General features: G+C 46.5%; 1 protein-coding gene across 2 annotated transcripts in view; it reads right to left on the minus strand.

Annotated features, from left to right (window-relative positions):
• Positions 1-2,199: 2,199 nt before the first annotated feature.
• Positions 2,200-18,347, minus strand: part of pi4kaa (phosphatidylinositol 4-kinase, catalytic, alpha a) — a 43,135-nt gene continuing 26,987 nt past the window's right edge. For both annotated transcript variants that reach the window (XM_062528162.1, XM_062528161.1), the window contains exons 39-54: positions 17,713-17,803; positions 16,300-16,467; positions 15,376-15,429; positions 15,097-15,217; positions 12,737-12,866; positions 12,055-12,125; positions 11,361-11,433; positions 10,726-10,796; positions 9,416-9,525; positions 8,870-8,974; positions 7,649-7,774; positions 6,902-7,022; positions 6,486-6,645; positions 5,840-5,929; positions 4,447-4,530; positions 2,200-4,011 (exon numbers count right to left, since the gene is read on the minus strand). In XM_062528162.1, the coding sequence (XP_062384146.1) occupies positions 3,960-4,011; positions 4,447-4,530; positions 5,840-5,929; positions 6,486-6,645; positions 6,902-7,022; positions 7,649-7,774; positions 8,870-8,974; positions 9,416-9,525; positions 10,726-10,796; positions 11,361-11,433; positions 12,055-12,125; positions 12,737-12,866; positions 15,097-15,217; positions 15,376-15,429; positions 16,300-16,467; positions 17,713-17,803 (1,627 nt within the window). In that variant the 3' untranslated portion in view covers positions 2,200-3,959. The remainder of the gene's footprint in view (positions 4,012-4,446; positions 4,531-5,839; positions 5,930-6,485; positions 6,646-6,901; positions 7,023-7,648; positions 7,775-8,869; positions 8,975-9,415; positions 9,526-10,725; positions 10,797-11,360; positions 11,434-12,054; positions 12,126-12,736; positions 12,867-15,096; positions 15,218-15,375; positions 15,430-16,299; positions 16,468-17,712; positions 17,804-18,347) is intronic.

Here is an 18,347-nt window from a genome sequence, read left to right on the forward strand (position 1 = left end):
GCCGAGGTGATGGTGTTAAAATCACCACACACACACATTTGAGCTTCTCTTCACATGACACACATGAGACTTCCAGTATATCTTTTTTCCCCCTTCAACCATTCTAGGAAATGTCTCTGCCTGTCGTCTGGCTTTTAAAAAGAGCCTTTGTGACAGCCAACCTAAGTGATGGATGCCCTGGCTTCCCCTAATTAAGGTGCTTTTGAGTCTAATCTGGTTTGTGGGGCTGAGAGCATCATGTGCGTCTCCCCCCATGAAGCATGTCGTGGGTAGGGGTAATCTCGTGTGGAAATCTACCCACCGCGTGGACAGAGGGGACCGGCTTGTGGTAGCCGGTGCCCTGCTCCATTCATGCCTGCCTCTGCCCCCTTTTTTCGCGTGTTTGTCCGGTTTGTTTGTGAGGCCACCAGCTTTAAGGGCGCCCGTTGTCGTGGCGACGACGAGAAATGTCTTAAAGCTCATAATCTTTAAGCTCATTATGATATAGGGTAACACTTATGTGCTGCCGCTGCCTTCGTTCGCACCTTCGAATGTGATCTAATGGCAAAAGGCTATCGCGCGTGTGGCCGGGCTTCAGGTAATGCTTACGGCGGGTGCGCGGACCAGACGTCGTCTCATGACAAGAGTGCTGAGCTTGGCGAGTGTAAAGGGGCACAATTTTAAAAATAACTTTCATATCCTCTTATGTGGGAGGATGACGGGCACGTATTAGCAGGCTTGTCTCCCGTGGCAGCTGACCACCCAGACCTATAGCGCAGCCCCCTCCCACCAACAGGAGAAAAAGCCCTTAGCCTATGCAGATCTACAGTGGGAGATGGGGGGAGGGAGTAGCCTATATAGCCTACCTTTCAATACTGTGCAATTGCCAAAGAAATCATGAAAAAGAACAGTCAAATCAATCACTAATAGTCTTCATGTAAGACAATGGTCGGTCTCTTTTAGCCTGCATGTTGCCCAAGACTGGAATAGTTTTCTGAGAGGGGAGAGGATTATTGGCAATACCTTTTATTCATTCCCCACCTCTCCTTCCTAGCTACTTCCCCTACTCCAGCCCCCCCTCCTCCCCTTCCAATCCTCTCTCTCTCTCCTTTGCCCATCTCCCCATTGAGGGGCTGTGGGGACAGGTTTCCATAGCAACCCAGCATTCTCACTAATGTATGGATGGCGGTGGAATTCCAGTAGTCCGTAAGAGAGTGGGCAGCAGAATGGAGGCATGGAAGGGTGGGGGCTACAGTGAGAGAAAGAAGAGGTAGAGACAGAGAGGGGGAAAGTAGCAGCGGGATGGGTGTGTGTGTGAGTGTGTGTGTGTGTGTGTGTGCGTGCGTGCATGTTTTGCTCAGGCTCTGGAGCTTGTGATCGTCCCACCTCTCCTTATGAACCTGCAGGAGGCTACGTGTGTGGGGTGGAGATGAGCCTCTTGGAGAAACCGGGAGGCCTACATGAGCGAGCGTGTGTGTGTGTGTGTGTGTGGTGGCGTTTCTGTATGTTCGAGGTGTAGGCTGCGCTGTAAAGCTCTGAGGCTCCGAGTGGGGGTGGGATGGGGCAGGATGGACGGCCAGTCGTTGAGAGGTGCCTTAATGAGTCCAGGGCTGGTTAACGTGGCTGATCCAGGCAGGAGATAGTGCCCATGTGACCTCCCACTTATGGATCCGCTCAGCAATTCTGCGCCTCCTGCTATATCTCCCTCATTAAATATTAATGCCCGCAGGACTCAAAGTATCCAAATACGCGCCTACCCAAGGCAATCCTGGACTCGTAAGATGAACCACAAGAAACACGACTCCTGCAGCACTGCAGCAATCATGCAAGGTTAAAATGACCCATCATGCTATCATAATACCAGATTTACAGAGAGTACTCAATACCATGCTTTACCTGCCCGTTCAGTTTAGTGTGACTTTACATATCTCTTAAGTTTTACATGTTAGAGAAGCAGCACCTGCATTGCCACTCATTTATTGATGAAAGGCATACTTTAGAAAGACTTGATTCTGACAATCGAGTTGTTCTATTGCTATTAGTTGTGATTTAGTTAAGCAAATAAGAGGTGGCTTAACACGGTAGCTTTGTTATAGTTCCTACATAGTGGCTGACTGACATAATTTACTGGCAGATACATATAGACAAGACCTTAAGCATTGTAAGATTCTTCGAGGAGAGCTAAAAATAAAATCACAGACAAGACAGCTGTTTCCATATACTGTCGTTTATATTTGGAATCTGATCAAACATGTACATTTCAAATGATGGAGCTTGGACGTTATGTCACACGTTCGACCACTCACTCATTTGCACACACACACACACACACATACATCCATCCACACTCACAGACACACATGACCCATGATTACCAATGAACAAAGTTCACATAATAAAGCCCCTGAATCCCACATGACCTGCTGTCAGAGGACGTGTGTAGCGGGGGGTGGCGTGGTGTGGTGTGGTGTGGAGCGGAGCGGACGGGGGAGGGGTGGCTCCCAGTCCACATCTCGAGCTCCGCCACAGGCCAGTCATACAGGCCAGTGTCAGTGCATCAGGAGGGTCCGTCTCCTCCCTACCCCCCACCTAAACGCCCACCTCCCCCCGGGCCCCTGTCCTGCGCCTCTCCTGCCCCCCCCCCCCTCTCTGCCTTTATGGCTGCCGTCAGCACACTACCAGGGCCAAAGGCCGGCAGAAGGCCGGAAAGCAGCATGTGTGTGTGGGGGGGGAGTGGGGGACCGGTGGTGGGAGGCCGCGCAGATAAAAGGACGGAGTGAGTGGGAGGGGTCAACAAAACTGCAATGACTCAGCCATGTAAAAGGTGAAATGTGAAAAATAATATCTCTCTATATATATATCTATGGTATGAAATATTACATTTACTAACGCGAATAAGACTCAATCTCGATACAGCCTCCGCAAATGTTCATTTTCTCCCTTTTCGTCTCTTTTTACGTCCTCTGGTTAAAATCCACAATAAAACCTATTTATATACACAGAACATGGGAGTGGGATGGGTCCTACTCTAAGACTTAATCCCAAATACATGACCTTAGTTGATAGTCTACAAGTAAACATCCATTTCCCCAGAATTAAAATACATCTAAAAAGTAATACAGCTGTCAGTTAAAGGACTATCTCCTGACACAGGGGTGCGGGTATGACAAAGTCTCTGCACTCACAAGGTAAAACACATGACACATACGTCTGTAAAACGGTTCAGTCGAAAACACAATCGGTGATTAAGACGTGCACAGGTTGCATAACGGGCCCCAAGGCCTGCAGGGCAAATAGGTTGGTACAGTTGGTGGTATAGCTTCTTGGGTTATGCTAACTGACCAAACCCTGAGGGTCCTCACTGACCGGCCGCACACTGGGAGAGACAGATGGTCGGAGCCTAAGGGGTGAGGGTATTGGTCTAGGGGTTTTTGCAGCACATCGTTCATCTCTCACCGGTGATTGGTGGACAGGCCAGACGCTCTGTCCTCTCCAGCACGTACGGTCAGTGAGGACCAATCCTGAAGGTTCAAGTTAAAGGTCAAGACTGCTTCACACACACACACACTGAATGGAATGTTCCAAATATGGACGTGCACCACAGTAACTACAGGGTTAAAAGAGAGTCACAAAATAAAAATCAATCGTCAACACCATTTAGATGTACAGTACATGCGGATTACAGTAGCCCAGAGCTGAAATGATTAAAAATGGTGATGCTAAGTACAGCGGCTGAGAGTTCAAACTGGCTATCGATGATTGACTACGTTCATGAACACAGCAATGGGATTGACTGGCAAAGTCAGGGGTCTGTGAAATATCTAAAGGTTTGTAAAGTGCATTTTTTTATGTCATCATTGCTTGTAGACCCCTGATTTCAAACGCACACACACACACACACACACACACACACACACACATGTAGAGAGAGAGAGACATGGAGATGTGTTGAGAAAGATGACAGTCCTCCTGACTGATGCTCAGTAGGGGATCTGGTTTTGGTAGTACTGAAGCATGTCGTAGGTTTTGCTCCTGCAAGAAGGAAAGAGGAAACGTTTGGTCATTTTTAGGTCTTCAAGAATTACACATTGCAACAGCACCTTGATGGATACTTCATCTGCAGGGTATGTAATGTAGAGGGTCCAAAAACACACACAAGGATAGACTGAACAAGCCAGTCAGGGTATTTACCCTTTTTTAGTCAATTAAAGACTTTTATATATACATATATTTATATTAGTTTGGGGATTTTGACTGGGCTTTTCACGTTTTTTTACTATGAGCAAAACTTTCAAGCTGTTTCCAAGACTTTCACACAAATGTCCGTACCCTTTCAGACATGGCAAGGAGTAAATCATGATCCCATAATATTCCTAACTCCCCAGCCCTGTGCAGCACCCTGCCTGTCTGAGCTACGTGATGGCGAGCGGCCCGTGCGGCCCAGTCCCACACATCACCCGGTCCTACCTGCTACTGAGGAAGCAGCTCTGGATGATTTTGATCATGAAGGCCGCGGCCTCTTTCTCACTCATGGCTGGGTTGAACCTCTGCCTGCAGGGACACAAAACACAAACATTGTCCTTCTTCACTCCTCGGAGTTCGCAATGAAGATATATTCACAAGGACTCAAATTCGAACAGATACATAAACGGTATTTGGCACATGTGACCAAATCATCAACAGTAGAATAAATGTATCTGTATATTACAGATATAAAATATCTATATTACTCCATACATACACACACACACATACATTACACACACATGGAGAAACGGACAACCTTGAAGACCATTCAGAGATGGGTACATTATATAACCAAGTAAAAGACTCCAACCTTTTTTCCTCTGAGAGCTACTTTGACAAAATGGATATGGCCGAGAGCTTTTATGTTATTAGACGCACGACATGTATTCACATAGCTGATCTCCACCCAAAACTGAATAAGATTTGTATGCTTTCCACTCATTTACCTTCCCTCTCTGTAGACTGTGACTTTGACGTCATAGGAATTTTAACATGTTTCCAAAGTGACTGGGTTGTGAGATTTATGAACATCTTCCTCAAACCTTTTGGAGAGCTACTTAGAAACAGGTGGGGGAGCTACCAGTAGCTCGCAAGCTACCTGTTGGAGACCCCTGCTATACAGTATAAAGACATCTCGCAAGAAAAGCGGCCATCGGCAGACATGAGGATGGGCGTGGGCGCCTTGTGTGGAGGGTGGGCTGCGAAGGTGTCACGTTCAACCGAAGTGAGCCGATCAGGGTGTGAGGAGAACCTGAGGCGGGAGGCGGCAGCGACACGAAGGCCAGGTGAGCAGGGCCAGGTGAGCGGGGCGGTAACGTGATCCACAACGTGAGGCCAGGACAGCGAGCCATTATTTACATTTCAGATTTGCCCCGTGCCTCTAACCGGTGGCACTCCCACCAATAAAAGTAGGCTCGACATCTTAACGGAGTGGCTGTGCTCTGGAGTATCAAAACAATGACCAAGCCACTTGGGCAGATAACGACGGCGAATATGTGACCAGCTATTTTTGTTAAGTGGCTTTGGATAAAAGTGTGTGCTCAGTGAACAAACGTAAACAAAGCTAACTGACTACATAAATAACAATGCAATGTGCTCCTCCATCCTTTCTGTGTCGGTGCGCTGCCCCAGATATGAAGAGGGCCTCAGGTGGGATGTGTTATTGGACGAGAGGGGGTGGGGTCGGGTGGGGTCGGGTGGGGTGGGGTCAGGTGGGGTGGGTGGCGGTCTGCGAGCGTGACGTGACATGCCCAGCGCTGCGACGTGACGTGAGCGGTGACGGCGAGGTATGCGAGTTATGAGGGTGACCTCCTGGACGGGCTCGTCTACTCACTTGAGGAGCTTGATGGTCTGCCCCCTGAAGCACGGCAGCCCTGTGTCCAGCATGAGGGTGACCAGGGACACCACCGCATCCATGTAGGGCCTGAGAGAGAGAGAGAGAGAGAGACTATTAGATCAACATCCTATGAAGTTATCATTGACCTCATTCACCACATGAAAAGAATATCTCGATTTCTGGGGAGTGGAGAGGAAAGAGTAAAAAAAAAGGAAGAAAGGGAACAGGTAGGAGAGAAGGAACAAATAATAAAGAAAAGTGTGAGAGGGAGTGACAAAATGGGGGGAAAGCAAAAAAGAGGAGAGAGGCGAGAGGGGAGAAGTTAACATGAGGAGAGTAGAGAAGCGAGGGTGAGAGAGAAGACTTTGCGTCAGGGCTGAGGCCAAGAATCAAACTTTCATGATAATTGGCCAGGTGTGGTCAAGCAGCCCTGCTTTTTCCACTCCCCTCTCCCCTCTCCCATCCTGCCCCCCTCCCGCCCGCCTCTAAATTATTGAGCCGCCGTTGGCCCACGGGCGTTAATTACACCCACACAATGAGAGGGGCTCCGGAACCTTCCGCCAGTGGCCCCTCGCCGTCCCTCGCCCCCGCAACCCCAATCTCCCAGGATGCACTGAAATATTTACGCCGTCAGGCGTCTCACCTGACAGCCAGGTATCCTCGCACGCACATCTCCATGAACCACTTGAAGGGGGTGGCCTCCATCTTGCCGCCCATGATCATCACCATCTCGTCGGTCAGCTTGATGTCGGGCTCCCAGCCCAGGTTGCCACCGGGGGAGCTCTCAAACATGAAGCCGAAGTCTGCGCACACACACACACACACACACACACACACACAGTTGCATAATATGAACACATACAAATATAGCTGAAGTACAGTAGCATGTGTGTTACTGACTGAAGTGGATACAGAGATCCTGCTGGTCTAGGCTAATATTGCTTTTGTGTGTAGTGAGTGCATGATGATACAAGTAAATGTGTGTTTGGAGGGGAAGCGGTTGGCTTGTGAGCAAGATGTCCAATCTGTGACTAAACAGAGTCTGTGAGGTGCACTGACCGATGTGGATGAGGTGTCCCTTGCTGTCCAGCATGATGTTGCCGTTGTGTCGGTCTTTGATCTGGAGCAGGAAGAGCAACAGACTGTAGGCAGCCATGCTGCGGATGAAGTTATAACGGGCCTGAGAACGAGAGAGAGGAGGGAAGGGGAGAGAGAGAGAGAGAGAGAGAAAGAGAGAGAGAGAGAGAGGTATTAGCCACAAGCTGTTATTGTACATCCTACAAAGTTATCATTCACCCGATTTGTGATCATGCATTTCTCAAATGGAGTTTCTTGGCAGGGCCAGTTAATGGGTGAGGGTATCGGGCAATAACACCCATTGCTGGATCAAGTATGATCCATTTAGTGTAGCTGTATTTCAAAACACAGTCTCTGTCAACTGGCATCAGTATGACCTAGATTTTCAAAAGACTATTTTGGCCTTGGTCAGCAAAGCTGATATATGACGGCACTGTAAGTATCTTAAATAAAATATGAACCAATTACTCCACTGACTTAAGTGTTCCGAGTTTGCATTGATGTGTGGACTGCAATATGGAGATTATATGTAGAATTCTGTATAGAATTGATGTCTATACTTAACTACTTACATTGGAGTAATTGCTATGGATTTAATGTATAGTTATGGTATAGACTTGATGTGTAAGCTTCATAATGGTGTTAATGTTTAGTGGTCAGTACAGATGTAATGACAAATGTGCGATGTACAGCGGTCAGTCTGGATGTGATGAGAAACAGTGCGGTCACCTTCTGGAAGGCCAACGTAGACTCGTCCCCATACTGATTTCTGAAATAATCATACATGCCAAAGTCCGTCTGTCGCCCCAACTGGTCACGTGACTTGCAGTCAGGGATGCACTCGATGACCCCACACTGTGAAGGACACACACACAGACATAAGACATAGTACAGGGGTTCTCAATAGGCCGCATCCGGACCCAAAGAACATTGAATATGGACCGTTATGCTGATTTACTCAACCAACCAACACAAAATGTTTTGCCAATAATTGTAAGATTCCGCGCTGCTTCCCCCCTCCCCACACACATTGCCTTGTGTTAGGAGGTGGAGAGTCAGGTCTAATCACAGCAGCTGTAACAGCAATGTCAAGGTGGATGCAGATATGCGAGGTGGATGGTCATTTCTCATGATTGTTTGCGAACTGTACAGACATAGGCATTCAAACTGAATAACTGACATCATTTGTTCTGAAAGTGTGAAAATGGCTTGCTCAAAACTGGCCAACAGCAAGAAGGGAAAAAAAGGTTGATTGTGAAAACCTAGTGTTAGACTGAGGGGACAGTAAAACAGGCCTGGCTGGCAGCATTAAATGCGTCAAACGCAATAAGATTCAAGGACAAGCATAACACATTATCTTTTTAAAATCGCGTTCACCTCGAGTTGCAAAAGAGTTTTTTTTTATCTTATATCACTTGTGCTGCTATCAACAATTGTCTTTGGCTGCTATCATCCTGATCTGATGCACCCTTTCTTGTCCTCAAACTGCCCAAAACACTTCTAGTAGGCTTCTGCTGAAGGCATGCAACACAGTTCTGAATGGCTGGTGGTAGGATTTTTTCCCCCCCATTAACACTTCATTGTTTTGTGGAGTTTTGCTGATTTACTGGCTCTTTTTTGAGTTCAGTCTTCTGGACCTTGGAGTAAATGGATATTTGTGAACCTTTCAGGTTTATATTTGAGTACCCTGGACATAGAATGATGCAACTACGTAGCACCAACATACAGGACTACATTTCCCATGAGCCCATTGGCATCAGATGCATCCTATATGACCATGTTGTGTGAAAGAGAGAAAGGTGGGAAACAAACTATACTGTGTCACCCAACATGCCAGCGGCATTTTCACAGCTGGCATAAGCTACAGTTACAAAAGTGTGTGTGTGTGTGTGTGTGTGTGTGTGTGTGTGTGTGTCCAAGGTGGGAGAGGCAAAGCGGAGCAGCACCCACCCCTGGGGCCGTGGCTACCACTCGGTAAGGGAACACAAACAGATCCAGTCCAACCAGCTGGAAGATGTTCTTAAACAGGCCAATGATCTGCAGCGCCAGCATGTCCTGTGGAGACAGCAAGAGAGAGAGAGAGAGAGAGACACAGAGAGAGAGAGAGAGAGAGAGAGAGACAGGGAGAGAGAGAAGAGAAGAGGGAATGGGAGAATGGTTTTCATCAACCAACTTAAAAATCACCCTTTCAATGTTTTCTAAGATTCAATCAAGGTAATCCAGTCTTCAAATCAAGCTCTTGGTCAACCCTTTGATCAACCTCTCAGTGTTTAAACGACAGATTGTTCCATTCACAGTGACAATAGAGCAGATTGATCTGAGCTAGATTGGGTCGGATGGAGACAGATGAAAGAGTAGAAAAAAGGGAGGACCATGGAGAGAAAGAAGAAGAATGAAAGAGAAGGAAACAGATTTCACCCATCTGCCTTGATGAGTTCAGAGTGTGTGTGTGTGTGTGTGTGTGTGTGTGTGTGTGTGTGTGGCTGAGGGTCTGACCTGTCTGCAGTCGTCGCCCACTTTAAAGATGGCCGCCTGCCAGCACACCCGCCGGGCATTCTCGGAGTTCTCATCGCCGTCCTCCAGAGAGTCAGAGGGACAGCGCATACCTGCAACACACACACACACACACACACACACACACACACACACACACACACACACACACACACACACACACACACACACACACACACACACACACACACACACACACACACACACACACACACACACACACACACACACACACACACACACACACACACACACACACACACACACACACACACACACACGTGTCATTATACACATACATCTCTCACACACACATACACACACCATTAAATATATACACATATTCACCCACCTCTCTCACTCACACATACACACACTATTGTGCATTGTGCGCACACACACAAACACACACACTCTCTCTTTCTGTCTCAAACACATTATGCATATACACATCTCTCGCACACACACAGACACATACAGACGCCACATACATGGAAAAACACATACAACATGAAAGACTCACACTCAGACACATGTAGACACACAAACACTAATCACTTCACACATGCACACAGACACAACTCCACACACTCATATCAGGATGTCAGGACAGGCATCACAACACACTCACACACACAAACAAACACACACACACATTACTGTGTGTCAGATCATATTCACATAATCAAAGCCCACATGCTGTACACAGCAGCTCCAAAGGGCTGCAGAACAACACTTCAGCAACCACCACTGCTTCTCCCTCCTCCTCCTTCTCCTCCTCCTCTCTCCCTTTTGCTTTCATCTTCTCTCTCACTCTTTTTCTCTCTCACTCTCAGTCTCTCTCTCTCACTCTATCTTTCGCTCTCTCTCTCTCTCTGCTCATGGGGAAAGGACGTGATGTGCTGCTAGCATGCCAAGGTCATCATCGAACACAAACCACTGATCCAATGTTTACCTTCAGCAGAGACGCAGGGCAAGCGCTCTGGATGCTAACCGTTGCATGGTATACAACATGTGCACACATAGCACACAGGCCGGTTTAGGAGAGGGCATCTAATGCTAAACCTGGACTCAAGTGAACTCGGGTGAAACAATCCACAAGATGGTGGGACAGGGGACAAAGTCTCGGCCTCTCTCTCACACACACACACACACACAGACACAAACACACATATGCACACACACGCACACATGCACACACGCACACACGCACACACGCACACACACACAGAGAGAGGGCAAGGACAGGCACACCCATAGGTGGGAAGGTGGTGCTGGTGGTTGTTACTTACCTTCCTTCTCCAACTCGCTCACCCCACACCGCTTGACCTTAAACTTGGCCAGATAAGGAGCCTTCGCAGCGCTGAGCGGACCGAAGGAAAAACACACGTTAGAGAAGTGCTTCAGAAGAGAATGTGTATATATATATATATATATGTATGAAAACGTGGAAAAAGGTTCATTCAGATTCTACAAGCAATCCATGAAAAGCAGGCATTGCTATGTTGTCAGTGAAATGACATCACCAAGGTCAAGTTTAATTAAGAAAGATCAGTTTAATTAAGAATTGAGGAGAGTTTCCTTGAATTTCTGCATCAATGGCTGTCTTGGTGTTTTATTGAAAAGAGATCGGCGCTTAAGCCAACCAACCGTGGAAAGCTTTATGTATCAGCCAATGTACAGTATGTGACAAATAAATGAATGTCAAGAGACCGAACAAACATCGGATTGAAAACAAACAATCCAGCAGTGACCTTAACATACACACACGGCCCTCTATAGGTCTTTTCAGTAGGCCAGGGGACTTTGTGCTGTTTCTATGCTATGGGTCTGTGTGCGACTCCCTCCAGTAAAAGCTTGTTGCTTAATGTTTAACATCAGTATAGTAGTGTGGCTGCCACCCACAGAAGGGGACTGGGTGGGTTACCTCTGCATAGGGGTGCCTGACTTGTAGTCGATGTCCAAAACAATGGCCTCAGGGTTGCTGGGCAAATAGCAGCCTGCAGATGGAATGAAGGGGAAAAAGGCAGTGACATCAGTGCACAACACACACACACACACACACACACACACACACACACACACACACACACACACACGCACACAGGAGTACTAATGAGTTAATACAGGTGGTTTGGAGCATTGTGTCTGTGTGAGTGTGAGTGTGAGTGTGAGTGTGAGTGTGAGTGTGTGTGTGTGTGTGTGTGTGTGTGTGTGTGTGTGTGTGTGTGTGTGTGTTGTGTGTGTGTGTGTATGTTTGCGCACACCTGTGAGTATGTGTGTGTGTGTGTGTGTGCTTGTGTGCCTGTGGTGATTAAAGGGGACTCCTTGAAGTCTTCGTTTACCAAACACAGGGTATGGTTGTAAATAGCAGAGAAAGACAGAACAATCTGTTAAGGGAATAGGGTGTAACCATGGGTGTGGGTGTGTGTGGGTGTGGGCGACTGTGTAAAAGTCTGTGTGTGAGTGTGTTGGTAAGTCTATATCTTGTATGTGAGTGAATTAATGTGTGGGTGTATAGGTGTGTGTGTGAGTGTGCGCACACATGTGTGTGTGTGTGTGTGTGTGTGTATATATGCATGAGTGTGTGCAAAAGAAGGAAGACTTGAGTGTCCACTCACCAGGTTGGACTTTGATGTCAGATAGGGCTTTCAGACAGGCTCTCTTCCTCTCCTCTCCCTTAGGAACGGGTCTGAGAAGACACAATCACATTAATACTCTACTCCACTGTGTGTGTGTGTGTGTGTGTGTGTGTGTGTGTGTGTGTGTGTGTGTGTGTGTGTGTGTGTGTGTGTGTGCGAGGGAGGCTCATTTCTTTTGGGTTTAGCAAGTGAACCCCTTTTATAAAGGAGACGGGGCTCCAGGTGGTGCCTTTGTAGTATCAGCACCTTGTGTTTTTTATCGACTTGTTTTGAAACAAACAGCTGGAACAGCTCGTAATTGTTATACCCTGAGATAGAGCTGCCTTATCAGCAATAAACTAAAATTACTATGTCGTTTATATACCATATCACATTAACAAACCAAGACTTATGATAACAAGACAAACAAGAAATAAATACCGTACATGAAGTCATACCATAAAATGAAGGAACAGTACATGTCTTTGTCTTTGTCTTTGTGTGTGTGTGTGTGTGTGTGTGTGTGTGTGTGTGTGTGTGTGTGTGTGTGTGTGTGTGTGTGTGTGTGTGTGTGTGTGTGTGTGTGTGTGCGTGCGTGTGCGTGCAGGGGGTAGAATGCTTAGTAGAGTGTAGAGAATGGACTGAGTTCACAGTGTGTTAACGAGTGTTAAGAATCCCATACTTGATAATGGCGGAGACGTTGGTGATCTTGTTGAAGAAGTCAAACTCGCGCTGGTAGAAGTCTTTGGCCGGCCCAGACAGACCCCCGGTGATCTCCTCCATCATCTGCTCCAGCAGCTCCCCAATGTCCGCTGCACACAAGGAAGAGGAGAAGGAAGAGGAGGAGGAGGAGAAGGAGGAGGAGGAGAGTAGAGAGAGGAGTGAAAGAGGAGAAGAGGAGAGAAAGAGAAAAAAAAGAGAAGAACGAGAGAAGATGTGAAAAAAAGGAATGAAGAAAGAGTAGAGGGCAGGTGAGAATGCAGTAGAGTTTAGGTTGCATATATATCTTTGGTTTAGGCCCCATTAACAAAGGAACAAGTGATGGTCATTTTGATGAATGAAGACCCAGTCAGACCAATGGTAGGAAAAATCAGGAACAGAGTCTTATTTACAATGGTGCCCATCACGGGAGAGACAGCATGACCACCTAAAGATCCATCAGCTGCTCTGACTAGACAAGCAAATAGTTTAAATACTCAACAGCAAAGGATAGATAATCATACAGTAACAGTGGCAAAGTCAGGAGACATCCAGTCTACCCTAATCAATGGCTGTTGACGCGAAACAACAAGTGAATCAACTCTGACACCTTCCATGTTTAGGAACAGTACAGATATCATACAGGGTCACATTGCTGAGGCATAACTTTAGTGTCAAAGTGACCTACTAGGGAGAAATAAATGAGAAATGCAGAACATTAAACCACATACTGGCATATTGGACATAATGCTCTACTGCACTTCCTCTCACAAGTGAGCTTCTCACTGCTCTACAGCCATCTCCTCCAACACAGCACTGTCAACACACAGCTAACAGCCAACACTGCGGTAGGCTCACATACATGGATTAGTGAGCTCTTGAGCGATCATAAGCTCTTATTCTCAACAATGTTTTCTCACATGCCAATTATGTCTCCAACCAGTCTGAGGGGTTTAATGACAGCCAACACGTGGCTTGGAGATATGGCTGGTCCTGCACACTGTCCCACAGCGAGGTCAGCTGTAATCCCATTGGTTAACTCAATCGGGTGGGGTTCAGGTACTGTAAGCCCAGGTAGGTGTGTCCTTGCTTCTGATTGGCCATGCTCACTTGGTTCAGATCAAAGACACTGATGACCCCATTTGTGTATAGCGAAAAGTGTGTGTGTGTGTGTGTGTGTGTGTGTGTGTGTGCGAAAGAGAGAGAGAAATGGAGAGCTGGAAACACTAGTCTATGAGAAAGTACATTTTTGACCTCATGACTTTCAAGGTGAGCCCAGGGGTCAGATGTGGTGTCTTAGCGTCTGGTCATAAGAGGGGAACGGATTATATCTGGGTCTCCAGAGAGAGACAGGAATAACAGGAAAGCTAGGGTCTGTTGCTGATGGCATCACCATTGGGATTTAGTGTTGTGAACTACAAGATAAAGAGAAGTCCTGATATACAAATCATACAAGGTGGACTGGACTTAAACCTTGACCAAACTGGTCCCAGTAGCTTCTATATACCACACACTCCATACATAGTGGAACCCTTGGTACAGTTGAGTAAAAAGAGGCATTCAAATATTTTGGTGGTTTACCTAACATTGATACAATGTGGAAAAATCCAACCTTGAGAGCAAGGAAATTTATTCTCAGAAAAAAACACAAAAAAATCATGGCAGTTATAATAATAGTTTGAACAAAAACACATGTGCGACAACTATTGGCAGCCCTGTACTTTCCTTTGCCAATGAAACAGCTCTTAGCTATTACAATATGCAGAGTTGGATAATAAAGAGCAAGGGCTTTGAGAACCCTGCCTCTTTACAGAACCTCTACAGATCATCCAGATTCCTACATCTTTTCTAGAGCATACTACTCTTCAGCTCTCCCCACTGGTGTTCTATGTGGCTCATACCAGGGAACAGAGATGAGATGGCATGAGCTATTCTACTCAGTGAAACCAGTCTTGGGCTGATCTGGAAATATGTTTGGTTTTAAAAGTGGCAATATTGTTTAATTGTTCATATTGTACGAGTGGTTATATATTGCTTACACAGTTCTCAAGGAGTGTCAATAATTATTAGTGTTCTTAAAATACTTTCTTAATGAGGGATTTCCCCCCCCCCCCCCACACACATATATATAGTGAATGATACATATACATATATATATGTGTGTGTGTGTGTGTGTGTGTGTGTGTATACACACACACACACACACTTATATATATATATAGTATATGCAAGGTATATATACACTGCATACGTGTGTGTGTGTGTGTGTGTGTGTGTGTGTGTGTGTGTGTGTGTGTGTGCGTGTGTGTGTGTGCGTGTCAGGGGGCAAGTCTCAGGACTTACGGTCTTTCTGGTGTGCCTCCTCGTCCATGAAGATGTTGGTCTTCATGTTCCAGATGAACTGGTGCGCCAGCAGCTGAGACTTCTGCGCCGCCCACAGGATGTACTCGCGCACGTAGCCCATCTACGAACACACACACACGAGGAGCGGGGGGGGGGGAGAGGCTGTGTGTGGGTGTGTGTGCTTTCCACAGGAGCCGGTTGGCACACAGGTGACTCGAGAAAAGACTGGAGGGGGTGGAAGGGGCGGCGAGAGTGCCCCCTGGCATGCTTGTCACTCACCTTATCGTAGCGCAGAGCCTGGACTATTTGAGGAATGTAGAAGAGAATGGCATCCTGTCAACAAGAAAAGGCAAAGAAAAGACTTGTTGCCATCACCAGAGGCACATTCTGTGAGCTGCCCACTGCTCAGTCAAATAACTAGAGAGACCACAGCAAATGACAAGGCCAACATGGGACTCGGTCCACCACTCCCAAGAGTAAACCGTACGCCTCACATGGTCTGGTATATCTGGTTCACTCAGGTACGTTGGCACGTGTGTGCAAATTAGCCAGAGAAGATCTGAGTGTGTGTGTGTGTGTGTGTGTGTGTGTGTGAGAGAGAGAGTGTGTATTTGCATATACTGCACATGAGGGCTTACGGCCACCCAGAGAATTCAAAGATGGGTGCCTTTTCTGAAATCCCCCAGCTTTCTCAGGAGCTATTATTCACTGCATTGCCTATTGCTTACACATTATTTATGAACTATGGCTCAGCCGAGCGGAGTATATGTGCAAATGAACAATATTCATTTCTTTGACTTTTTGTGTCACGTAATGCAGCTTCAAAACAATCCTTACTCTTCAATTACAGAAACCTGTCTGTGATGTGTTGGCACCCATCTTTGTATGTGTCCACACACATAAGTATGCAAACATGGAGTGTGTATGTGTATGTATGTGTGTGTGTGTGTGTGTGTGTGTGTGTGTATATGTGTATGTGTACGTGTACGTGTACGTGTACGTGTACGTGTACGTGTACGTGTACGTGTATGTATATGTATATATATATATATATATATATATATATATGTGTGTGAGTGTGTGTGTGTGTGTGTGTGTGTATATATACAGTATGTGTGTGTATGTGTGTATGTATGTGTGTATGTATGTATATGTCTGTGTGTGTATGTGTGTGTGTATATGTGTATATGTGTGTGTACATACGGGAGGGAAGGAGCGCAGCACTTTGACCCCGTACTGGGCGGTGAGCGGGTGGGGAGGGTACAGGCTGGAGAAGTAGGACAGGCCGGTGGGGGGGTCGGCCGGGGCCCAGCACAGGATGTGACTGAGCTCTGGGGAGTCAGCGTCTATGGTGTGCCATGTGACCAGGAACTGAGGAGAGAGACAGAGAGCATTATTGGACGGGGAATCAGCGTCTATGGTGTGCCAGGTGGCAGGGTAGGACTAGGCGTCCCTCTAGATCTTCAAAAGCCTTCTCAAGACCCAACCCGACCATACCTCTAGCCAATACCATAGCATCTAGCACTTACCACTAGACTATCTCTCTACTCCTTCACTGACTTGATGTCGCGTGTACGCTCAATCGACTCAATGGGAGTAGTCCTTGGTACACTAACATCCCCTTGTTGCGCTGTCCCTCAATCGTTCCCTGTTTTTTGTAGGACACTTTTGTATGAAAGTGTCAGTTAAATGGCCACATGTAAATATAAATGTAAATGCTGTGTAACCAGGAACTGAAGAGGGAGAGAGAGATCATTATTAGAGAGAGTACCCTCGTCTATGGTATGCAGGTGAGCAGGAACCGAAGTGGGAGGAGGGAGAGAGAGATTGCGATCACAGATACAATAGGCCAAGTGATCATAAATCCCACATATGGACAGTTCATCCACTATAGTGTCAAGAAGAGAGTGGTATGAACGTAGACAATAAATTCAAGAAAAGAAAAAAGAACATATACACAGACGCACATACTGTAGATAACAAACAGGAACAGAGGGATCATGATGAATGACTGATAAGAAATAGCTGGGTGATTGGTAAAGCAAAGGAGGGAGAGAGAGAGAGAGAGAGAGAGAGAGAGAGAGAGACATCTACAGTGAGATGAGAGAGCATCAGTTAGCAGCCAGCATTAGATATTTGCCCAGGGAGTTTCTCACGCTAGGCGCTGTCCTGTCATTAGCCAACCAGTTTTGAGCACAAACACACACACATTCCTCTGTGCGCTTATCCCCATACCCCAACCGTTTTTTGACTAATTAGCATCCACTCCCTGGCATCACTGACAGAACAAGAGCACGAACGCTTCTAATGACAAACGCAGCTTTCTTAATCACACGAAAGCAGATCAGCATTCCACTACTCATCTCTGAAACAGATACCTGATCTCCTGCCCCCTGTTGGTGGAGTATGGTGTAACATCCTGGGGCACTACAAGCCTAAACACCCTGCAAACTCAACAATTTTGTAACCATGATAGCACAAAGCATATGAATTCAAATATGATACAATAAATGTAAGGGACATCTATCAAACATAAATGCAACATCTATGAGAAGATACATTTAGAAATAAAAACGGGTAAACATATTTGAAAAGTCTTGTTTTGTGGGCATTCACCTTGACCGCTTCTGGGACATCGCTGACTGCACCTGGGTCCAGTCGGACGAGGCGCGTCACCTCGGCAACGATGGCCTCTGCATTCTTAAACCTGCCAACGGAGAGAATCAGGTGAGCAGCACTGAAGAAGCCCAAACAGGTCTAAGGTCTAAGAGTGTGGATCTATATTTCTGGATGAGTGTGATTTTTCTGACAGATGAGGCGGTATGATTTCTGAATGTCAATGTTCATATTGCGATTATGATTGTGATATTGGTGCAACCAGAGGTGGAAAATTCCAGCTTCAGAAAGTAAAAGTCCTACCACATACTGTATCTGTGCCAACCATTCAATTAAACCAGCTGATTCTAATTAGCACAACTCTTCAGCCAGGTAGAGCAGCTAATTGACGAGATCACCTGTGTTAAGTGCACAGGTAGAACCAACATATGATTGGACTTTTACTTTCTGAACCTGGCGTTTTCCACCTCTGGGTGCAACAACACACAGGGTGCCTCTCAACATTTCTCCTCGATCCTCGATCCTCGATGCTCCGTCTTCCAGGCTCGTTCCCACTGATCTATAACTAACACTGGATAAACTATCCCATTGTTGCCGCCCCATCATTCTTTATGTAGATCAGTGAGGAATAGAAC

This window comes from Sardina pilchardus, chromosome 23 (assembly GCF_963854185.1).
Source record: "Sardina pilchardus chromosome 23, fSarPil1.1, whole genome shotgun sequence".
Lineage (NCBI taxonomy): Eukaryota > Metazoa > Chordata > Actinopteri > Clupeiformes > Clupeidae > Sardina > Sardina pilchardus.